The 25575-nt window shown below is 39.0% G+C and overlaps 1 protein-coding gene across 3 annotated transcripts in view; it reads right to left on the bottom strand.

Moving 5' to 3' along the window:
- Nucleotides 1–271: 271 nt before the first annotated feature.
- The window catches only part of GALNT7 (polypeptide N-acetylgalactosaminyltransferase 7), a 138019-nt gene continuing 112715 nt past the window's right edge, over nt 272–25575 (bottom strand). For 2 of the 3 annotated variants that reach the window (XM_019636187.1, XM_019636186.1), the window contains exons 4-12: nt 23787–23917; nt 23312–23391; nt 21097–21279; nt 17746–17863; nt 16127–16249; nt 12331–12549; nt 8435–8533; nt 7626–7754; nt 272–2674 (exon numbers count right to left, since the gene is read on the bottom strand). In XM_019636187.1, coding sequence (XP_019491732.1) covers nt 2537–2674; nt 7626–7754; nt 8435–8533; nt 12331–12549; nt 16127–16249; nt 17746–17863; nt 21097–21279; nt 23312–23391; nt 23787–23917 — 1220 coding nt within the window. In that variant the 3' untranslated portion in view covers nt 272–2536. Of the gene's footprint in view, nt 2675–7625; nt 7755–8434; nt 8534–12330; nt 12550–16126; nt 16250–17745; nt 17864–20776; nt 20960–21096; nt 21280–23311; nt 23392–23786; nt 23918–25575 lie in introns of all 3 variants that reach the window. The other variant, XM_019636185.1, reaches the window with a different exon arrangement.

Here is a 25575-nt window from a genome sequence, read left to right on the forward strand (position 1 = left end):
TAATTGGATAAGTGACTTAAAAAAATTGATATACATAGGAAACGAGAGTAAAAATAAACGCTTGTTTCTCCTTCCTATAGATAGTTAAGCTCTGAGTATTCTAAGCACATTCTAAGTAGAATTCTAATCAACACTTAAGCACAAACTCAACATATAACTATGGTTTATGATATTTTAGCTATTATGCTAGTGTATCTTATAAACAATAAAATCAAGTATTTTAAATGTGCAGTGTTTAGATTTAGAAATGATTACAAGTACTGAAAAAACCCATGATTAAAATACAGTATTTTATTTTTTCTCACCTAAAAAACAAGCAACCCAGCATTAAGATATACATAAACTTCTCAAATTTACCCCTAATAAAATTTTGTATTTATACAATTTCTACAGAAACATACAGTGTATCAAAATCTGCACAAATCAAATTTATAAAATGTGTAGAAATGCATAGTGATATTATCAACTTACAAAGCAAGGATATGGGAATTATTTCCAAAGCAGCCTACAGTAGAAAATAGTCATTATGGCAGCAGCTTCTGATGTTTTTTGTTTGGTAAGATTTCTGATTTCAATACAGAGAATCATTTTCAGAGTATCTTAATGAATTGCACAAAATACCCATTTAAAATTTACATGCACAATATATGTGCCACCTTTCTTAGGCCTATGCATAGTTAACAAGGTTAAAATCTATTCAACAAGGAAAATGGAGCCTATTTGCAAACACACATGTAATTAAAGTACCAATTTTTCTTAGTTTCTTTTTTATAGTTGATTTACTTTGCAATTATATAAGCATATAAATGTATTCCTTTTTAAACATCTCTAGAGATGAAAGAAAGTTATGGTTGATGCCAGATCAGTAGCAAAATCCAAATTAACAATACAAAATTATAAATAAAACTGTTCAGGATGTTTAACCAACTCTCCAAATTTAAGAACTAAGCTTGGAAGAAACAAGTTTGTAGGCTTTTCTTTTAAACAAATGCAGGGTTTTTTTGTGTTTTTTTTTAAAGCTTTAATTAAAAATATTTCCCTCTGGCAGTATTCTGTGAATTCCTTTATTGTAATGATATCATGATTACACGATCAAAAATGCTTAATTTACTTGCCATCCCTACCTCATCTTGGCTTTCTTCTCCCCACTCAACACAGTATTTTAATCTTTTGGGTAATAAAGACTATTTATTTAGAAATTTAAAATCTAATTGACCATTTGCAGTATTTGGTTTTCATATACTGTCCTGATAAACATTTAAATCCAAACAAGTCTTTTCACTGGAAAAATACTAATAGAAATATGCTTCCTAAAAAATTATGAAACACTAGGGAACTAATAATACCTAATCTAACAGAAAGTTCATATTTGTTAATGAACTGTATTTCTAAATAGCCTTTTTTATTTAAAAAATGTGCAGGGAATGACATTTGGATGAAGATATAAATGAAACATCCATTTACTCTTGGCTTGAAAGGTTGCACAGCTTAGGTTATAATGCACAGGAGTTTGGTAAGGCTTAATCTAACAGGGGCTTGGAAAGTCTTAGCTCAGAACGAGCCTTTGATGTGTTTACAGTGGTGTTTTGTTGTTTTTGTTATACCCATTTCAAGGTTTCAAACTGAGATTTACAGTTTTCTATAGTGACAGGTATTGGGGAAAAGTAAATACCAAATGTCAGTGGACAATTTTTCTTTAGTTGGTAGACCCCTTTGCTCTCTAAGGAGTTGGTATCAACAGAGGGCACTGGGAATGCCAGCAAGTATGGGAGTTAATGTCATACAATCTTCAATCCATATGGAAGAGCCTCGGAAGGTTTCATATTGTCATTTCTTTTTCAAGCCATACAACATTCAATTTCAGAGCAAATGGTACATAAGTTCATTTCTGAGTAGAAAAAGTATTCCTCATACAGGTGACAATTCCATCATTACCATCCTATTAATTTCATCGAAAGCTCTTGAAATATATACTGAGAAATGAAAGAGGCACTAAATGTGTTGAAATTCACCTTTCAAAAAAGCAGCATGACTGTGAAAGAAGGCCACGTTGGCTAATAACCTGTGGCAGTGCTTCAAAAAGATGTAAAATTAAATAAAGACACAACAGGTTGATAATCACCAAGTTATATATGAAAGTCTGGTTACTCCAACCTTTTTTCAAGTGTGTTAAAAAAAAAAAAATCAAACTGCCTTTCAGACCCCTGAGTGTAATCCCAAAGAAGACAAAGATGCTTTTAACTCTGTTCTAAATAAAACAGAGTTAAGCGCACAAATTACCAACATCATCTTAAAACAAAACAAAAAAAGATGTAAACATCTACAAAGTTTAAGGTAAAAGCAGTTTTGTAAACAGTAACTGCAGATGATAATGTCATTGTAAAATCACAGTTTATCAATGTCCTTCAAACTGATCAGGAGTTTCTGGGTTTGGAGCTGTACAGAGTTAATAATAGTTGCAGCAGGTTTCAGGCGGTTTTCAGTCCTGTGAAAATTGATGTGTCAGTAGGTAGGTTATGGGTTTCTTTTATTCTTTCTAAACACTATGGATGTTATTCATTTCCCACTTTTGAGTCATTGTACTGGAGTCGCAATGGGAGAGGAACACTTGATGGAGGACATCGGAGCGGTCTAAGCACTTTCCTGAAGGGATGTGGGTAAATCTATGCAGGTTCTGGAAAACACAGAAAAAAGTTTTAAATTTGTACTTTTTTGATGTCACTAACATTTGAAGAAGTAGTTGCTTGGCTTTCATAAGATAATTCAAATCAACAGGTTATCTTTTCGTTTTGTTGATGGGTTTCCTTTGTTGTGCAAAAACTTTTTAGTTTGATAACCCCATTTGTTTGTTTGTTTTGTTTCCCTGCCCTGAGGAGGAGACATATCCAAAAAATATCACTAAGATCAATGTCAGAGAGTTCACTGCCTTTGCTTTCTTCTAGGAGTGTTATGGTTTGAGGTCTTACACTTAAGTCTTTAATCCATTTTGATTTTATTCTTGTATATGGTGTAAGAAAGTGGTCTAGTTTCATTTTTTTGCATGCATCTGTCCAGTTTTCCGAACACAGTTTACTGAAGAGACTGTCTTTATCCCATTGTCTATTCTTGCCTCCCATATTAATTGACCACAAAGGCAATGGGTTTATTCCCGGGCTCTCTATTCTGTTCCATTACAAATTGGCAGTAACAAATAGTCACAGGGATGTACAGTACAGCATAGGGAATATAGTCAATAATACTGTAATAGCTATGCATGTGTCAGGTGAGGACTAGACTTATCGGGAGGATCATCACTTCATAGGTTATATAAATGTCTAACCATTATGCTGTACACCTGAAGCTAATATTGAATGTTAACTGTAATTGAAAAAATGAAAAAAACTTTTTAAAAAGATGATAATTCGAGCAAAATGAACAGGCGTAAACCAATCATATGTCAGACTTCTGATTTATCTTGATCGTCAGCCTTTCTAAGTCCTCTTATTGTTTTTATAAGTACATATAACTTATAGGTTGTTATGTACTGCTGGTACCTCAAATTCAACGTATACAAATCCAAACCTAAATTATCTTCCCTCCAAACCTCTCTCTCCAGTTCCTATTCTGACTAATGACAATACTAGCTTTCCAGTCCTCAGGATAGAGGCATTTCATGCTGCTTCTCCCTCCCACCCTCCCTTTCTTCTTGCTTCCCTCTCTTCCTCCCGTCATGTTGTAGCCTTCATTGAGGTATGATATTTCCCATCCTCACTGCACATGCCTTAGTTTAGTCCTCATCATCTGTTGTAGGTTCCTTCCGATAGCTCAGGGCTTCTCAGAGTGGTGGGCCTCAGACTATCTAAGATTGTGTCTATAAGGTCAAAACTATTTTCAGAATAATATAGAGATCCCATCTGCCTTTTTTATTGTATTGACATTTATACTGATGGTGGAAAAGCAACGGTGGGTGAAAGTGCTGGCACCTCAGCATAAATCAAGCAGTGACACAAAACTGTGCTAGTAGTTGACATTCTTCACAGTCACATACAGTTAATAAAGAAAATGCCAGTTTCACTTAAGAATGTCCATGATGGGGCCGGCCGAGTGGTGCGATGGTTAAGAACTGGCTTGGGACGCCAGAGGGCCCCAGTTCGGATCCCACATATGAGGGCCAGTAACACTACCTTCCACAGCTAAGATGCTGAACAACAGCTCAACCTGGAGCTGGGCTGCTGTGAGTCACCGGCGATGGCATAGGCTGCAGCCCCTGTGGGAGTGGGTTGCCATGGGCTACCGTGTGTAGCCAGCAGCCAGCGGGAGTGGCCAGCAGCCGCCATGAGCAGCCATCCAGAAGCCGGCGACTGATGTGCCTCGTCCGGGAAGAGCGCAGTGATGGTGCCAACTTGGGCCAGTGAAGCAACGTCCTCCCCACAACTAGACTGAAGAACAAAAGGACAGCAACTTGTCTGTTCACCTTCCCCTAATTCCCCAGTGCTGTTCCCATCCTCCAATTCCCCAATAAAAATCTTAAAAAAAAAAATGTCCTTGATGAAGTAGTAAAATTCTTTAGTTTTAGTAAATCTTGACCCTTGAATATACTTTTAAAAATATTCTACAAGATGAAACGGGAAATATGCATAAAGCACTTCCATATAGTGAAGTATCATGGTTATCTTGAGGGAAAGCACGCCTGCAATTGTTTGACTTGAGTTCAACTAGCTACTTTTTCATGGAATGTCATTTTGACTTGAAAGGTCAACCCATAGACAAACTGATTATTCAAACTTGGGACTCTGTAGATTTTTCTTATAAACGAAGTGAGCCTGTCACTTCAAGAAAAAGAAAAAATCCACCAATCATACAGTATTTGTTGCTATTGATAAAATTTGGATTTCCAAGCAAAAATTAAGAATTTTAGAAAACTTGTATCCACCACCATGAACCTGAGAGCTTCCTAATACTTAAAGACTTTTCTGATGAAATCAGTGGTTATATTTTTTGACACTGTAACAATGAAACGTGTCAACATTTAGAAGATCATCATAACTTAGTGAACATTGGTTCCTAATGAGCAGCAATGCATGATGTTACAAAAGCTGACATGGGTAAAAGATCCATTCAAAGTGTGATTTTAATGTAACATAGGACAAAATGTTCATTTACACGGTTTTAGATGATACATTGCAAATAACTTTTAAGAAATTACCACTTATCGAGTTGTGGTAATAGCATCAAAGAAGAATAGCCACAATTATCTGAAAAGACTATTAAATTACCCCTCTTTTCCAACTGCATGTTTATGTGAAGCTGGATTTTCCTTCTATACTTCAACTAAAACATATTGAATACAGAAGAAGCAGTATAAGAATCCAGCTGTCTTCTATTAAACTGGACATTAAAGGGATTTGCAAAACTATAAAACAATGCCATTCTTCTCACTTAAAAAAAGTTATTTTTCATTAAAAGTGTTATTTCTATTAATATGTAATAGCATTATTACTACTTTTACATAAAAACACATAAATACTTGCAAAATTTCTCAGATTTAATTTCCAATTTAAGATATATTTGTTAGGTATAACCTCCATAAACAAAATCTGTCTGAGGTTAGTCTCAATAATTTTTAAGAGTGTAAAGGGCATCTAGAGACCAGAAAGTCTGAGAACTCCTGAGGAGGCTGATCTCCTTGCTTATGAGTCCATACTTCACCATGTTTCTGCAATTATTTTCCTAAAAGTATCCATTGCTTCCTATCAATGCATTCCTTCAATAATGTCAGCTGCTCTCCAAAACTTACAAAATGAAGTTGAATGTTCATTCATATGGAGGACAATTTAGGGATACCAAACTAAACACAATTCCTAGAATTTTCTACTTTCCTGCCATGCCACTGCTTACCCACTTTTCTTATTCATCTGCCATGAAAAAAGCCTTTTTATATCTTAAGACCTGGTACAATGATATTTCCTATATGAAGCTCATCAGCAATAATTCCTCACATTAATCTCTCTTCTGCTGTCTTATGGCATTTTGCTTATTTTTATTTCTGTATTTTTTTCCTTTTCTGCTATTGTAGTATGATGTACTATAGTTAGTTTTTGAAATCACCACATCGTCAGACCCCAGTAAATATTTAGTAATGTGTGATGCACAAATGTATATTCAGTGCTGTGCCCTTTAAAATATCTAAAATCTGTACATTCCAATTTTTTTAAAAAATATTTTTATTGGGGAATTGAGGGAGGGGAACAGCGCTGGGAAATTGGGGGAAGGAGAACAGACAAGTTGCTGTCCTTTTGTTCTTCAATCTAGTTGTGGAGGACGTTGCTTCACTGGCCCAAGTTGGCACCATCATTGCGCTCTTCCCCGGCGAGACAGATCAGTTGCCGGCTTCTGGACAGTCGCTCACAGCGGCTGCTGGCCGCTGGCTACACACGGTAGCCCATGGCAACCCACTGCAGCAGGGGCTGCAGCCTATGCCGTCGCCAGTGACTTACGGCAGCTCAGCTCCAGGTTGAGCTGTTGTTCAGCATCTTAGCTGTGGAGGGCAGTGTCACTAGCCCTCATATGTGGGATCCGAACCAGGGCCCTCTGGCGTCCCAAGCCAGCTCTTAACCAACGCACCACTTGGTCAGCCCTGTACATTCCATTTTTTATCCATTACCTTTTGATGGTAATTTTTTGTCTGCTAGCCTTCTTTCACTATTTTAATAATATTGTGCTTACTGATCCCTATCATTTATTGCTATTATTAATTTCTTTATGGAAATAAATGCTCCGTTCTTCAGGGTTTATGCTAATCTTCTTCCTAACTTGTTATAAGAAAAAAAAATCAGCAACTGACACATACTCACTACTTTACAGTGATTATCTATGAATGATGATAACTGGGAATATTAAGCTGGGTCATAATAACATATCTACTTAGCAAACAAAAGCTTGCATGACAGACAAGGTATGATAACAAACACTAAAAGAAATGAGTAAATAAAGTGAGGGTTGCCAGATTCTTCCAGTTTGGGGCAGATTTCTCAACTTTACATTTTATAATAAATTGATTTTAGCTAAGTCTAGATGTTGAAAATTATATGTCAATCCATGAATATGTTGGAATCCTCAACCTGGCACAGAACTTTGATATTCACAGCTGAAATAGAAAAACTACTCCTTCCTGCTGTGTCAACTGAATAACTAAATATGACCTTTAAAGCAAGAAACAGGCAACATTTATCCTGTTGTATTTAGCAAACAACAATAAGAAAGTTGTGAAGGCCTAGATTTCTGAGCATTATTTGCCTGTCTCTATCTCCACCTGCTGGACAACATGAAATATAAACACACTATTTTTTGTGTTATATATATTTATCCTCACAGAACACCGATTTTCCTGAGTTACTGAAATTAGTGGGTCTTCATGGACATCTTGTGACCTTGTTACATGACAATGTTGCACTGAAGAATAAAAGTGATGCTTCATTATGGAACAAGGAGTCACTCCGTGGTAAGGAAAATAAATGACTAAATGAGAGGGAAATGCAAGTCAATATGAATGTAGGTTTTAAGATTTATACATCTAAATTCCACATGGTAGGTGTTACTCAAATGAAATAGCATATTATTATTTCAGAAGCTGAAATGCAGAATACCTTGAAGTACTGCCATTCCTTATATTCATTTAGATTACAGTGTGTAATCATGATTTTTGATCCATCAGGCCCCTTAGTCAAACACTGGTCATACTGCATGAGTTGATTGGCTTCATTGATTCGGAAAAGCTATTAAAAAAAAGAAAAAATAAGAGAGGCACCTTCTCTGCTGATATATATTAAACAAACAATTCCTATAATTAAACTCAATGACTATCTTATTTTTCTATAATTTTCCTGTATGCTCAGAACTATAAATCCAAAGACAGGAATTATTCATTTTGATGTTAGCGAAGACCCCAACTACCACTTAAAGGAGTATGTTCTTTAGACTCTTAGATACAATCATTAACACATATTTATCATGCACCAATAATGAGAAAATGAAAAAGTGGAAACAGTTTTACAATCTAAAGTAGAGGCAAGAAAAATACTCACATAAGTTAGAAAATATATTAGTGAATATATACATTACAGGCAGTAACATCCCAGCTTATTGGGAGGAAATGTGGAACACTGAATAATAATATTTGCAAATAAAATAGGGCTTACATAGTTACACACTCACACAAGAACATATTCTAATCTCTTATATTAGACATAAATTCTAGATTTTGATTGCTTATGTGAAAACCAATACTACTATTATATTATCTCCTCACGTAAGTAAAAGTTTTAGCATTGTCAGTTGTTTCACTTTACCAAAGAAACAAAATTAACAAATTAAAAACCAAAAAAACCCCTGTGATCCATAAGCCTGGCAGTTTTCACTGAAGCACCAATTTAAATAAGAAAGTATGGTTATTTACCTGATTCCCTCCCATCCTGTGACAGGGTCCTAGTTCAACAAAGCCTCCATTTGTTTTCCCCATGCTATCAATGCAGTAAACAGTTTCCAAACCTCTTATCTACAAAAAAATAAAGAAAAAAGAACCACAAAGCAGCAACTGTTTAGTTTTTAATAAGCACTAGCATCAGAGTAAAAGAGTTTCATGTTAAACATTGCAGTGCACAGTGGAAATCTGGGTATGTATAATGCCAGGTTATTACTGTGTTGTCACTGTCAGTCTTGGAGTAGAGAGCCTAGCAGTCATCTTTGAAATAACTTATGATGGTCTTGAAGTCAACATGGGAATGGGCTCATTCTAACAAAGGGCATTGGCCTATGTATTTTGATAAAATACCACAGAAGAAAAAAAGAGATACTATTAAGTACAGTTTCAGATTCATAATTCATGTGAATGAGAAGCAAATTGAGTCAAGTTACCTAACCACAGTGGTAGAGACACTGGCCCGAGATGTCTAGACCAGAGTTGAATCTGTAAGGTGACTCTCCCAAATGGCTATGTGGCACTTTTGGTAGATGTCTCCAGGGACCTATGGGCCAAGGTTATAGCAACTGCGCCAGGCAGTGAGACCTTTTCTGACTATGGATAATGTAGGGGAGATGCAAACACAGGTTTCCATCTTTGGAATGGATATTTTGTACAAAAACAAACCTTTTTCCTTTCTGGAAATATTATACACTTATATAATACCTTAATTATGAATTACTATAGTATTTGGATAAAATGTTTTGTTCAGTCAGTTGGCAAATACTGAATGAGCACATGTGACAATAAAGCTTTAGAAAGATACAGAGGAGCAAGTCATGGTCCTCAGGACCCTGCCATCTGTAGGGAGATTGAGGGGTGAGCGGGTGGAGGCAGTAGCCCCTCAGGCTCCCTGGAGGAACTGAAGAAACTGGCGCTGGTTTACCCTGGAATGTGCGAGGAGAGCTGAGAAGTGAAGTGTAAGGTGGAGGGGCCAGAGCAGAGACAAGTTAAACTGAGCATGCATTCAGGGTGGGATTGTAAACGGAGGAAATTCCACCTATTCATTCACTCATGCATGTAATTTATTCATCAAAAATTAAGTTAGTGCTGTGTCAGGCATGTTGTAGGCTCTGATACACCAGTGAACAAAACAGATAAAGGCCCTTGCCCCAGCGAGCTTACATTCTAGGGAGGGAAAAGGAGAACATAAGCCCAAACTATAATAGACATGTTAGAAAGTGATAGGTTCCATGAAAAAGAAAGGAAGGAAAGAAGGAAAGAAGGAAGGAAGTTAAGAGGTGGGGGTGCATGGCTACGTGTGTTCGGGGAGCAGCAGGGTGGGTCTCCCTGGCAGTGACACGTGAGATACATGCGTGCGTGCGTCAGCCACCCCTGCAGAGGGAAGAGCAAAGCATAGGAGCATGTGTGCAGCGAGCAAGCAGGACGGCAGGGCCGGAGTGAGAGGGGAGAAGGGCAGCAGGTGAGGCCAGAGAGGGATGGGGCCGGGTACGTGGGCCCTAGAGGCCACTAGAAAGGACCGTGCCTTCTTTCCGAGGGAAAGGGGGCGTCACTGCAGGTTTCTAACAGAGGAGTGACATGACCTGACTCCAATTTTAAAAAGATCACTTTGACTGCTGTGTTTCAAACAGGCTGTAGGAAGGCAAAGTTAGCCTCAGTGAGAGATGTGATGGCTTAGACCAGAGTAAGCAAGTATCAGGTTCTGGAACCGGATGTGAAGCGTGACAACAGGAGAGGGTTCAAAGGAGACCCCAAAGCTTTGGCTTGAGAAATCAGCAAAGGGGCTGGGGAGGGGAGACAGGGAGGTTCATGTTGGATATGTTGTTTAAAATGTCTGTTAGACATTCAAGTAGAGATGTCTAGTAGACAGTTGGATATGCTTGTCTGGGCTCTGGAAGAGAGGTTTAGGTTGAAGACAGAAATTAGAGAGTCATCAGCACGTAGATGGTTTTAAAGCCATGAGACTGGACAAGATCATCCAGAGAATGCATTCCTTTTACACAGAAGACACTACTCTACTTAGGTGTTCTTAGAGATTAAAAGATAACCAAAATGTTGCTGGACTGCCAGGGGCTAATGGCCTAGTTGGGAGTTAAACACAATTTGCTGTCATAGAACCCAGAGGTGAAATAAGTGTACAACAGAGAAAACGGTACTAAAATAAGACGTGCGGAGAGGGTAGCATAGTGTCCTTTGTTGGCTTCTAGTCCCGAACTCCAGATGGGGGAGCTCCTAAGGAATGGATCCCATCCTATTTTCTTCCATCTGTATTTTTCTCATTCAGTCCCATAAAACAGTACACCTGCTGGTGGCTCCGAACACACACCCTTAGATGTCCATTTGGCCAGTTCTGGGCTTCAGGATCACACAGCTGAAGATCTACTTGACAGCTCCACCTGGATGTCTCATCGGCCCTTCACGCATCCAGGACACCAAAAGGGGACTTGCTGTCCCCTGACCCGTCTCCCTCATCCCCGCTACCAACTTCCCAATCTCAGGTGCCACCTAATCTGTTACTCAAATACAAGACAAAAACCTAGATGTCATCCTGGCCCACATCCTTCACATACCAATCCCTCAGTGACCTACTTTCAGATCTTAACTTTCTGTGCTTCTCTCTGCCTCTGCTCTCAGGACCCTAGTCCACGTCACCATCACTGCTCACTGGAAGTACCTACTGGTTTCCTAATTGTCATCCTCGTTTCTACTCTAAATCCGCACAGCAGGGTGATTAAAAACCAAAAGCATAAATCAAGTCGCGTTACCTTTCTGTTTGAAACCCTCGTACAGCTTCCTGCCACCCTTGGGATAAAGACCTCCCTCCTCACCTGCCTGCCACTCGCCTCATTTAATCTCTTTTCTGCTTATCAAACACGCCAAGCATTTCCTGACTCAGAGCCTTTGAACTCACCATTTTCTGGACTTGGATCACTCTTGGCTCTGATTTGCTGGCTCTTTATCATTCAGATCTCAGATGAAAAGTCACCTCCTCACAGAAGCCTTCCTACCCTGTCCCTAAGTCCTCTTGAACATCACCTGCTTCTTTCCTTCATAGCCCTTCCCACCATCTGTCATTATTTTCTTTGTTTTCCCTGTTTTTGTCTCTCGTCCACTAGCATGCAAGTTCCACGAGGAAAAGGACCTTGCTTGTGTTGTTTTCTGTCTAGAAGAGGGACAGGCACATAGTAGGCCCTCAACCAGTATTTGTTGGATACGTAATTCAGCCAAGGCAGGCAGACGTGAAAGTTCGTGGCATGCTTAACACAGCCACGAGGCTGCACCCACATGGGTGGGGGCAGTCAGGAAGGAGGTTTCAAAGGCCGGTTTGAAGAGACAAAGAAATGACAGCACAGATCAATGCCTTTGATTTTAATTATTTTCAGTTACCATTAATTAATCTGTTCCCTTGACAAGCATTGTTTGAGTGTGTATTGTGCACGGGTCTCTGTGTTAGTTCCTGGGACACAATGGCGAACAAGCACTTGCAGACTGGCTGAGAGAGAGGCAATTTTAAGTGTTATGAAAATCCATGGAGAGACCATAGGACTGAGTGTTTCTGATGGAGTGGGAAAGAATAAGAAGGCTTTTCAGTATTGGTGATCTCTTTTTTGATAGCAGTGGGATAAGCTGAAATTAGCCAGGAAAGTAAGCTGGAGTAGGGGAAGTGGCAGAGCCGACAGGCATCGAGTGTTCCAGACTAGAGAGCCATATGTGGAAAGGCTGAGGGAGGGGGGAGCTTTCCAGGCAGTTTTTACCCAAACTTTTCCCTGAGAATTCTCTTTCACTCACACGTTTCCACCTCTCTCTGCCTTCTTCCAAACTCAGTCTCCAAACACACATACTCTGAGATCTGAATATTGGCTGATACTTACTTCTCCCCATTCAACGTTTTTGGGTGGCAAAGGGTAGTGTGAGGTGATATCATAAGCTATTTCTTCCATGAACCATTTGAAACTTTTGCAGTTGTGATCTTCTCGAAATTTTTTCAGCTCAGAGATATCCCCATATGGTAACGCCCTTGATTCCGGACGACTAGCATAGAAGTAGTCTTTATACTCATCCCACCAAACCTCCACAACTCTAACGTAATTCTGTGAAAAAGAAAATTCATGTCATTATGACAAATAAAAGTATCTGTCATGTCATAAACAGCTCATCTTACACATATGAAATAGGAACAACATATAGCAAACTTATTTCAATACAACCTCACATTTAATTAAACAAATGCAATTGAGCTAATGACTCTAATATGTCAATTGCCAAGGATAAAAACAGCACGCGTGTTCAACTAAAAAGGGATGGAAACCAACTCTGAGCTGCAAGAGCATATATAGTATAAGATAATATATTTGATCCTGCATCTAAATGAAGACATTAAAACCTAGAGAGAGTTTATGAGAGGCTGGCTAGATACTGATACTCTTCCCAGAATAATCTCTTTCTTTTAGAACTATTTACACACAACTAGTGTAGGGAAAAATCTCATTTCAGAAACCATTATGAAAAACAATAGCTCTGTTTATAAAACACATTTTTTGTAGGTGGCTTTGCTGGTCTTGTTACAACTATAATAGGAGCATTTTACTATCACCAAGAATTAACTGGGTATTTCCCCCCAGTTGGTACACTTTAAGGAAAAGCAACTAAGGAAAAATAAAATAAGCTGACATTGTGATAACTGACAAAGATCTAACTTCTATGGTTTTAACTGAATGATGCATGCAGGCATGAATATATGTGACCGATTTAGTGCCTCATCTAGTCCCTTGCTCTTCCATATCCTGCGTCAGCAGACTTTATAAAGGACCAGAGAGTCAGTATTTTGGGCTTAGTGGGCCATACGGCTTCTGTTGCAACTACTCAGCTCTGCTGCTGGAGTGAGAAAGTAGCCACAGACAACATGCAAACAAGTGGGTTTGGGCTGTGCTCCCACACAACTCTACTAAAGAGGGCTGGACCTGGCCTTTCGGAGACAGTCATTGACCCGTTTTACATCAGGAGTAGGGACACCTGGCGTTCAGGTTAAATTTTTTTCCAGGCCACAAGGTAAACATATCAAAAGATGAATGTGCTCCCGTAGGCACGTTGTTGCAAAAGCCAGTACTGCTGCTTCAAAAACAAAGTTTTAAGCAGCAGTATCCTAAAAAAGCATGCGCTATTATTGCAAGGTATTTTGAATCCTTGCAAATCTATCCAAGATTAGACACAGTCCATGTCTTCTAGATATTAATGAACATGAAGAATTAAGTTCACATCCATAAGGTTATAACAACAAAAAATTGTTTGGGATGGAGAGAGCCAGGGGACACCATGGAGGAGCACTGGATAGCTCGATCTCGAAGGAGTGGTTAATTAGGTGGGAATGGTATTGAGGGCAGAGATGTGCAAATGAAGTTATGACAAATCAGGGCGCATTTGGAGTCCTCCAAGTAGTTTACCATACTGGAATGCAGGACTCACTGAGAGGAAACTTGCCTTGGTTTCTTCATTTTAAGAGGAGAATAATTATAGTCTTTACCTTATAGTGTGTTGTCAAAATTAAAAAAGTTAATCTATGTAAAGCATTTAGATTTGTGTCTAGTACCTAGTAAGTACTCAAAAAGTGTTAGCTAGTGTTATTATTACTGATCTTTTTTAAGGACGTTGAGTTTTATCCCTTAAATGACAGTCCTCAAAAAGTTTGAAGCAGGGCCGGCCGAGTGGCACGATGGTTAAGAACTGGCTTGGGATGCCAGAGGGCCCCGGTTCGGATCCCACATATGAGGGCCAGTGACACTACCCTCCACAGCTAAGATGCTGAACAACAGCTCGACCTGGAGCTGGGCTGCCGTGAGTCGCCGGCGACGGCATAGGCTGCAGTCCCTGTGGCAGTGGGTTGCCATGGGCTACCGTGTGTAGCCAGCAGCCAGCATGAGCGGCCAGCAGCTGCAGTGAGTGGCCGTCTAGAAGCCGGCGACTGATCTGCCTCACCCGGGAAGAGCGCAATGATGGTGCCAACTTGGGCCAGTGAAGCATCGTCCTCCACAACTAGACTGAAGAACAAAAAGACAGCAACTTGTCTGTTCCCATCCCCCAATTCCCCAATAAAAATCTTTAAAAAAAAAAAAAAGTTTGAAGCACGTAACAGACATCAGATTTACTTTTCAGATGAATAACACTGGTGGTGAGTGGAAGATGGACTGAAGGGTGTTGAATCTGATGGCAGGAGCCAAGTGGGAGGCTCTTTAACATCCACGGAAGAGATCTGAAGACGTGCACTAAGCATGGAAAGGAATGGATTTAAGAACTAAGTCTGAGGTCGAATGCTTAGGGCTTAGTAGGTGAGAGGTGAGGAGGAAAACCCTAGCATGCTCCCTAAGTATCATTCATGGGCAAATAGAGAACACAGGAAAAGGAATCGCTTTTGAGGAAAAGTTAAAATGTCCAGCTTTGACTACGCTGAGTTTGAAATATCTAGGAGGATAATTCTAGAAAACAATTGACTCCAAAGGTCTGAAGCTGAGTAAACCGACGTGGGCCACTAGCACACTGGTGGCTGAAGTGGATGGTGCTAAAACTGGAGAAAAGAAAGTGCTTGGCACACTGTAGGCACTCACTAAGAGTATGCTGAATGTGACATTTGTCGGGTAGTTTTTATGATGTCTACAGTTCAGGTTTAGAGTGTTTCCCACTCATGTCTTTTCCTTTTCCTTGCAGCCCAGCCCTTGAATCAATTTGCCTTTTCATTAATTCTTCGGGGCTGTGGGACTGACTCCAAGGGCAGGTTCTTTTAGTGCAGGGGCAGTCAGCCCTGCTGTTAATTTGGTGCTATCTTTGTTTTATCGTGGACATCTTAATCTCATCCCCTGTTGTACTGGGGGCTCCATTTCGTCATTTCTAAGATAATCTGGCCAGATAGAAAGCTCTGTGTTGGTTCTTAAGACTTAGCTGTCTCTGTCTCTGTTATCTATTCCCCTTTCGGGAGCTGTCCCAAGTTGCAGCTGCGGTCAATAATGAACTTCCTTCGCTTGTTGACTTGCTTAAGGGCTCCACAAAATGAAGGGCATCAGAGTCAGAGGCTCTTAGAATTTATGACAGCCGCCAATCAAAGAAACTTCAAAGTTGTTGTCAAGGACATTTGGCCTCTGTGTGTGTGAAGCTTCCCTGGTTTGAGGGACAAAAGGTTAATAATCCTTTGTAAGCACTGTTCAAAGTTTGCTTTTGTTTCCTACAAAATCTCCTGATATGATTAATTTTTAAAAACCAAACAAAAACAATATTTTATTCATTTGTGAATAACAGAAGCTGGTATTTTCCTTTCCATTACTTTCCTACAGTGTGTGAGTCCTTTTTGAATTGCTTTGTATGTCTTCATGGAGAACATTCAACATATTGGGCTGTCGGAAAAGTCATGATGCATTTTTGCAACGAAAAACATAGGAAAAAAATACGTCATGAGTTTTCAGACAACCCAGTAGAACTCTTAATCCTAATGGGATACAATGAATAATCTTAAAGAACAATAAGATGTTTCATGAATAAGTGTAGCCTAAGGTAAAAAGTGAGGGCCTGTGTGATTGCTTGAAAGATTTATCCCATTCAGTGAGCTATTTACGTGACTACCACAGCACGTGGGACATTCATGGTAGCTTCCTAGCATTCTCCGCTTTCAACCAAAAGACTCACCTTTAGAGTTGGAGAAGTCCCAACAGAAATGGGCGGAGGATTCCCTTGCCAGCCCTCAAGACGGTAGATGTGTCCGACACGAGAACAAGGGACAAACAGTAACTTGCCACCACACTGCCATATCTATCAAGGGAAAACGCATGTGGAAGTTGTTTCAAAATAAATTAAGGCTGAAAATTTGTCTTGTAACTGTAAATCTGAAATCTTAATTAGATACAGTGTCCACAGGGGATTCATAAACTAAACAAATCCTAAAATCATTTGCTTGTTTTTTAAACTCATATAATAACAAACAAGACAACAGGGAATGCAGTTAATACACTGCTGCTCAGGGGCCTCTCTTCCTGTGTACTTGTAGCTCCAAGCAACGTTTTCTCACTGTAAACTTGCCAAACCATGCAGATTCTCCATTCCTAACATCATTCGTCATTTCCATTGCTAATATATTTCCCACCTGGGTGATTATTATAATAACCTCCTGCATGGCTTCTTCACCTCCGCTTCTCTCTCCTCAATGCTATCCTTATTTATATTAAGAGATTATTCTAGCTGAAGGGCAGCTCTGGGTCTTGTTATTCCCTTGCTTACTATCTTCAGTGGGTCTCCATTGCTTATCAAATTAGGTAAAAATCTCTTAGCTCTGCAGGAAGGTACAGGTACTAATGTACCTGTCCATTTTATCTTCTTGGATGTCTATCTTATTCACGCTGTCAGATTCTGCTAACCTCGCTCCTCATTGCTTCCTGAATATGTTCTCCGTGCCTCACCTTTGTACCTTTCCTCACTGTACTTGCTTAGAAGTCGCCCACTTCCCTTTATCTCTGCTTATTGATATCACACCCATCTTTCTAGTTCTGCCTTAAATTTGACCTCCAGCAGGATGCTGTTTCTTAATCACCCCAACCAAATGGCATTCTACCTTCTCATTGTATTACGAATTTAAGTATAAGTCTATTCTCTTCTTATCAACTATAAGTTCCTACAGAGCGAGGATTGAGTTATTTGTCTTCCCTCCCTCCAACTGCTGAGCATGCTGGGGACATTTAAGACAAGAGGTAATAATACATATTTGTTTAACTCCAACTGTGATACAGTTCTCTTTCTTTCTTTTGGGAAATGGGTACTGGTGTTGGAACGGGGAGGGTTTTGCTGCTGGAGGACCACCTCAGCGACAGGCGGCACTGTCAGGTTGAGGACGCTGTCCTTGCTGGGGCCCGCTTCTGTCCTGAATCACCATGTCCTACGGTGATAAAGGGTAACCACGTTAGTGGATGGTCAAATGTGGCCCTGACACATGCAGATTCTCCAAAGGGCTTCTGTAACAAAAGGCTCCAATGTACAGAAAGCCTTGGGGTGGGGAGAGGAGGGAGATTTTTATTTCTGAAGTTTGCTGGCCTCAATGTTTAGCTGAGCCATGTAAATACGCGTATGTATTAAGTTTGCAGCTTGCATTTTGCCTTATTTTGCCTAACAGCATACATGTTTGTTAGTCAGTCCTTATAATTGAGAAATGCATTAAATAGGGTTTTTTCCCCCAAAGAAACCAGCCTTTATCCATAAGTCACATAAGTCAGTCACTACTTAGCAAACAAACACCCTTTGTTTAACTGAAATATTACCTTGTACGAGATCTCAAAGTTTTCACCACCCCAAATCTGGAGACCTGGATCATAGAGACCCAGTTCAAAGAAGAACTCTCGTTCAATGGCAAATAATCCGCCAGCCATGGCTGGGGACCTAAGAAAAAGAAACACTACAATAACTATTAAAGACAATTCCCCACTACCCCTTCACCAATAGACAACAAGCCTTTTTGGAAAACAGTCTAAATAATGCATAAAAGAGACAAAACTGATGGCCAAACATTAAGAAATTATAAAGCTTTTGCAAAACAATCTGTCCAATTATTTCACGAATTTACCTCAATTTCTAACTGAAGTCGAACTGTATAGTTCATTACACATTAAAGCACTGCATCATTTCGCCATTAGAGGGAGCCTTGGTTCCTTTGTGAATTTAAAAATTAAGACTTAAGATTTAGTAAAAGTAGAATTTTCTCTTTCACTTCTAAAAATTTGGAGCCATACAGCCCTGGTCTGCTCACTGCTCCCGTAATGATTCACGAGTCATTCTGGGATGAGCGAAACCATACACCATGGAAGTAGTCTGTCATTTTTTAATTTTATAGCTCAGGGGCTCGCCAAATAAGGGTGTAAATCATCTTAGAACAGTCACAGTTCATTCAGAGTTTGCAAATGTAGCACCGAAATCACACAGAATTAGACATAGCTATTTACTAGGCCAGGAGGCAGGGCTGCAAAAGGATGATCTGAGGGGCTTCCTGAGTAGGATCTTGAATTGGGTACTTTTTTGGGACAAGAGAAAAAAGATTTGGTAGCTTTTCAGGAACGGGCCACTCCCATGATTAGAAGTGATAGAGGAATAGTTTATATCTTGTTCCCTGCCTCCCCCCTGAATATTAATACATAATCATAATTATTAAAGCATCATGATTCTTAATTCTTAAGTAGTCCCTTCTTCATTATCACACCTAATAGTTAATCTATCACTAATTCCTATTGACTCTATCTTGAAAGTATGTATCTTAAATCTATCTACCTCTTTCCAACTTCACTGCTACCATCCTAGTCCAAGCCACCACTGCCTGGGCAGCTACAGTACCTGCCTAACTTCTGTCCTCTGTGCCGTTCTGCCCCCATCCAAGTCTAATCACACAGCAGGCAGAGTGGATTCCACATGTGCCCACACGATGCCAGCCTCTCTCCACTCTCCAGGCTTACTTAGCTGGCTCCCTCGTCCCGATTCCTTCACTGCTCTGCTTGTCCCTCAAACACGCCAAACTCTCTTCTATCTCACAGCCTTCGGTTATGCTGCTCGCTCGCCTGAAACGTCCTTCCTCCTTCTCCATGGGGTTGACTCCTCACCCGTCAGGTCTCAGCTTTAATGACACTTTTTCAGGGAGGCCACCCTGGAACCTCCAGGCTCGATTCGTTTCTCCTTTCTGTAAACTCCAAGTACCCTGTGACTTTTCTTCACACCACTTTTTGCAGTTGGTGTTCCAGAGTTATTTGTGCAGTTTTCTGTTTAATTTCTCACTCACTCACTCTATTTTAAGTGCCATGAGGGACCCTATCTTAAAAATTTATCCCCAGAAAATAGTGCCTGGCACATAGAAACACCCATTTAAATATTGGTTGAGTGGATAAATAAATAATCAAGTAGTATTTTCAATATTAAAGAAAAATTCCATCAGGGCAAAGTTTTTCTCTTATGTCTTTTCTTCTTAAAGGTATGCTGCCTCACTCGCTAAACAGCACTATTACAGTTTTGGTTATATTTTCATGTCACATTTATTTAACTGTCATTTAAAATTACTCTATTATAACTTTGCCTTTTTGATCTTTAAATATATTCCCATTTATCTCAGTATATGTTTGAAAATGCATATTAACATGAAAAGCAATGGGTTATTTAAAGGGAAAACACCCTTAAATTTTTCTAGCCCACTTTAGAAAACTTCTTTACTTGCCCATGGAATTGGCAGAAATAAAAATATAATCATTACCCCTTATTTTTTTCTCCCAGAATTATTCTGGTGAGCGGGTAAGCAGTAAATTCCTGGATTATTTTGAAAAAGGATTTGAAAGGGAAATTTGGAAAATGTCAAATTAAAGCTCTATAATTTCCTTATGTTTGCCATTTCAGTGTCTTGGTATTGTGATATGATAAAACTCTCACCAGCATTTGCGTGATATTGGAAACACCTTCCCAAAGCAGAGTTCTAATATTATCAGTAGTGTAATAGGGAGAGAGAGAGAGAGACCAAAAGCAGAACCATAAGATCAGAAAAATAAAATTAGACACATTTAGAAGCCTACACTAACATTTGAGCAAACATTTCATTTGGAGTCATTCTTTTAAAAGACAGTAACATGTTCCAGCCAAAAGGCCCAAAAAGAATAGAGCAGCATAAACTGTTCTATTTGAAGAGCCGCAAGAAGGGACAAAAGCTGATTGTGGAATAAAGTTTCTTTTAAATCAAGTGCTCTTCTAAGAAGGAAGTGATAAAGGATTCTATGTAACATTTTCCAAAGTCATGTATTTTCATTCATCAGATTTAACTGGTATGAAACTAGTATCTAAGAGTTAGTGCACAAAACAAAAGAAAGAAAGAAAGAAAGAAACAAACAAACAAAAAATCTTGCTATGGCTTTTCACTGGTCACACTACACCCAAGACACCAAAGTGGATATAAAACTTAGACTGTAAGTAATTTGTAAGCATTTGTAAATTTACAGAATGACATTATTGTCAAAAGAATAAAATTTGATGTCTAGTCTACTAGGACAGGATAGCAAAGATTTTCTTTTTTTCATGTGTATGGAACTAATGTCATATAATAACATTTCCACTCACACCCCACCCAAAGTGCAGCCTGCATTTAGGGAAAAAGCTACTACAAAGAAGCTAAAGTGAATTTAAACTTCTGAACTAGTGCAAGCAAAGAAGCCCTTTCAGAATCTAAGTCAGAATCTATGATTTTAATAACAAATGTTTTAGCTGCGCAAGAGGTTAATAAGTTAGCAAAAACTGGAGAAAAGAAAAACATGTAAGTGATTTAGTGATTACCGATATGGTTCAGTTTTTGTCTTTCTTATTCTCTTCTCTTGAGGGGTCAGAGGCACCCGTTTCCAGAGCATACTCCAATCCCATGCTCCTCGGGCATACCCATCTTCGTCACCACCCCCTTGGGGTACAATTTCATATGTGTTGCCATTTATGACATCTATAATCGGCACAGTGCAAATGGTTCTGTATTATGTTGATGATGGCAGCAAAGATGAAATGGAAGGGTATGTATGGACCCACATATTTATATGAGTACATGGGGAAGGAAAAAAAAAAGTACTTAGATAAACATTTCCACGTAAGAAAATCGTAATCTTTACCGATAAGGTTCAGTTTTATGTTTTCTTTTGGCCTTTTCCTTGTGGCTTAGAGGAATACGTTTCCATAGTAAACTCCAGTCCCAGGCCCCTCTGGCAAAACCATCTTCATCCCCACCTTGCTGTGGTTCAATGGAATAATCATTCCCATCTATGTAATCTATTAGAGGCACAGTACATGTAGTTCTGAAACATTTACAGAAAATGAAAAAGCATTTAAGAACCCAAGACTGACTAGGTTAGCATGCCTAGCTAGAACATCTCTGTTTGTCATTGCTTTAGTTTTGGGGGGTTTTGTTTGTTATTTGCATTAGGGGACTCAAATACCTAATGGGAAACGGAAGTGAATGTATGTCTTATAAAAGGCAAGGAGCCTGTTGTCGTCAGGGGAGGAGAGAGGAGACTTATCCCTCAGCTTATAGACAAATGTCAGGAACAAAGCCATGTCTGAGCTCAATAGCATTTTCTCATTTTCACTTTGGTCCTACAGGCAACTTTCTCTTCATAACTTTGTATTATTTTGTATTTTGTATTTTAAGATCTTTCTGCCTGTTACTTTGGCTCTTTAATCCTCCATCAAAAAGTCTCTGTGTGTGTGTGTGTGTGTGTGCGCACGCACACACACACCCCTGTAAAAAAGGTAATACCTGCCACATTTTTAGCAGTTCTCTCAATTCTTTGTTGCTTTCTATTTCGTTGGAAGCAGTTATTATGAAAATCTGTTTCTTTACTTTTCCTTGATCTTCTTTCCCTGTTCCTTTTTATTGCAAAAAACCAGCTTTCAGTGCAAAACAAAACAAAGTACTGTGTTGTATTCCTGCTTTTTAAAAAAATGAGAAAAAAAAATCCCTCAAAACCCACTGAAGAACTTAAGTAGTGGCCTGAGAATTTGGAGCAAAAAAAATCCCTTGTATTGGACTTCAGGAAAATGCTAGTACTATATGACTAATTAGATGCAGAATAAACTACAATTTGGTACCCTGCTTGTTTTAGTGCTCATTTTATCAGAAAGGATATCTTAACATGCATTTCCTAACATGGAGATTACAGCTTTTCATAACCAGGCTCAGGTGCTTTTTAGATGTTTAGAAACCCAGGAGAAGGAAAAACCTATGGGGCTTAGAATTTCAATATGGTGGAAGCGGGTTTGAGAGAGGTGGATTATTCCTTTTAGAATAACTCCCGTGGGACAGTGGAGGGTCACTGTGAGATATGTGGGATTGCCACAGGACCCTGTGGAAAACTGCTTCCTTACCACCCCAGAGGGTTGCTAGTTTTCACCTGGAGTGGGGAAAGTTTGTTCTCTTTCCTCACTTCACATGATTCTCAGATTTCTTAATAAATGGTGCAGTGTAAGGTGTCCCAGAGAGATCTCGGTTTGGTAGTTTATTAGCTGTCTGATTTGGAGTAAATTAATTACTTCTCTAAGCCTCAGTATCCTCTTCAGTACAGTGGAGCTAATAATATCTATCTTGCAGGGTTGCTGTGAGGAGGAAATCAGACAGCATGTGAAAAATGTTTCTAATAGGCCTTCGCATTAAATCCTCTGATAATTAAATCCTCCAAAGTTCTTCCTTTGACTCATGTCATTCACCACAGGGCCATGTCTTATTTTCCTAGATTCTGAAATAGAATTCTGGATGATAAGTAGGGACGGCTTTTGGAACTAGGTTGATGCAGCTTTCTAGTGTTCTCAGACATTTCTGTACATTTAATGCTGGTCACCATATTTCCATGAACAGTTGCCTATTCCTAAACTTTAGAGTTTCTATAGGAACCTAAAGCCTCAACACAAGTAACAGCTGGTCCTTACTATCTTGAGTAATAATTTAAAAAGGGATAAAAAAACCCAATAGGTATAATTTCAAAGCTTGCTCCTTCAAGTCTTTAGAACTGTTACCACAGTGTAGAAGGAGCAATTAATATTACTTGTAGAGGAAGCTTTTGAAGTTAGAGGAAGTCATGTCAATAACGATAGCACAAGAGGATTCTCTAATCAAGACACCCTAGGCTTATCCCAAATGCCCAAATGCCTGCATTTAAATCAATCCAAAGTTATCAGTCTAGCTCCACCCCCGGAAACAACTAGCTGAGTGATAAGATCTCAAACAGAACACTCCATTGAATGGAACGAGTCAGAAGGATGGGAATATTATTTGACCTTCTAGGACGAGGTTTACTTTTCAACCAGGAAAGAAAAAAAGCAAGGTAATGTTACCTGTCCTTAGATATGGGAGCTACAAGTGGTGCATACCAGTTAACTGCCACCTCACAGTGGGCATCAAGGTATATCAAAACCTTAAAAAAGAAAGAGGCGGGGTGAAAGGTCATATATAGTACACCATATATCACACACAACTTCAAATTAGATGCTAATATAAGTTAGCGTTAGAGTCACTCTTCACATATAAGTTTTATCTGTTTAAACCAGCATTTTCATTTCAATGAAAAAAAAAAAAAAAAAGCTTTCTTGGTGCCAGATGGGTAATAGACTTATCGGGGGATCACTTTGTAAATTATATAAATGTCTAATCACTATGCTGTACACCTGAAACTAGTATAAAACAAAATTGAATGTCAACTGTACTTGAAAAAACATTTTTAAAAAGGGTACTTAAAAAGGCATATGACCTTTTAGTTACCAAATCCAAAATGTTGACATTGTAGATATCAATTATAAAAATGTTTCCTACCTGTCCAAGTTTAGCCTTTTGGGCACCAATACTTCGTGCCTGAATTAAGCCTTCTCTTCTCTCATTTCGAAATACCTTCACCAGGCCATTCCACAGCTTAATATAGTCATCTAGTTTTTCTTTTAAGTGTTCTGTAAATAAAAAAAAATTGAATCAACATTATAAATTATATTCATGTATAGAAACCAATTACACTATTATTTTTCTCAACAAACAGGGATAGGCAAAAGGTACTTTAGGCAGTCAATAATTTTACACAGACCAGATTGAATTTTTAGTCGATAAGGAAGTAAGGTGAAGTGTATTATTTGATATGCTTGATGTGCCTTCAGAGAACTGTTTGGCCTGAGAATGACAGAATATATAGAGTATTAATGTTCAAAGTATTCACTGCCTCTCCTTGGCGTGTGATTGGCTTCCCCAACCCACTGATGTCAGGCTAGGCCATGTGACTTGCTGTGACCAATGCGACGGTGGTGGAAATGACGTGAGGTACTTGTGAGCGAAATTGTTAAAATCCCACTAGTGTTTCACCATGTCTCTTCTTTCCCTCTGCCGTTAGGCAGGCAACGTCTAAGATGAGGCTGCTCTGGCAGTGGGCCCTGCATATGGGGCAAGGCAGGGTTGACCTGCAGGAAACATGTAGCATGAACGGGAGGGAGAACAGTACTATAACCCTTTATTGTTACAAGCCACTGAGAGTGTGGGGTTGCCTTTTACCTCAACCCCACTCAGCCTCAGCTGGCTGACACACACATGTACAGGAGTGTGCTGTATTTGAAGGCCCCAAACCTTGTAATTTCCAGAAACCCAAGTGTTATGAGCAGCCAGCTCTTTGTGAGGTTTTACGTTAGTACTGTATTTTGTATTTAAAAGAAAACTTATAACTCCCAAGTTGTACTTTCTGAATCTCGTTTAGAAAGAATAAACCAAATTTTCACTCAAGTCAGATTTAACAAGAATATATAATTTTATTAAGGATAGGACTGGCAGATTTTAAGATTGTTTTGAAATTGGGAAAATTAAAGACCTCTATACTTCTGTTCAAGGGTAGCCCCAACAAATATCTCTCTACAGCTGTAAGCTAAGCAGACTCTGTATGTGAGTGATCTTAAAATGTGTTATAAGAGCCTGTATTAGGGGTTTATAACAACAGAAGCACTGATCACAAAAATAGTAAAGTGGACAAAAACTTAAGTCCAAAATTTTGTTCCCTTTTTCTGGGCCAAGCAGTTATTTTAGGGTGGCAAACACCTTTTGCTATGTCTTTACTTTCCTTCTTCTTCTTTTTTTTTTAGGATACACTAAGATTTTACTTGTATTAATAACATAGGGCTTCTTAAAATCAGAACAATCAGAGACATGGGATTTCTCATAATTATTTTTGTAGATTTATGTTTTCCTAAATCTAAAATATTGTTGATGCCAACAATATCACTTTAAAACATATTTTCAAATATTTATCTTGAGACAGGAATAGTATTTTTAATGAAAACATTCCTGTTGTAGAAAATTGCAACCAAGATAAAGACGTCTAAGCTGAAGTAATTTAATATGATTAAAAAATTTGAAGTTTGGGCAGCCCGAGTGGCTCAGTTGGTTAAGAGCTCGCTCAAAAGTTTGAGCTCTGAGCAACAGTGGTTCCGAGCTGAGCTGCTGCTGAGCTGCCAACAGGTGGCAGGATGGCTCAGCTAAAAAAAAAAAAAAAAAATTTAAGTTATACATTCTGTAATTAAAAATGATTAGTTGAAAAAAGTGATTAATTGCACAAAGATGAGGGGAAAAGGAA

This window comes from Hipposideros armiger, unplaced genomic scaffold (assembly GCF_001890085.2).
Source record: "Hipposideros armiger isolate ML-2016 unplaced genomic scaffold, ASM189008v1 scaffold_27, whole genome shotgun sequence".
Classification (NCBI taxonomy): Eukaryota; Metazoa; Chordata; class Mammalia; order Chiroptera; family Hipposideridae; genus Hipposideros; species Hipposideros armiger.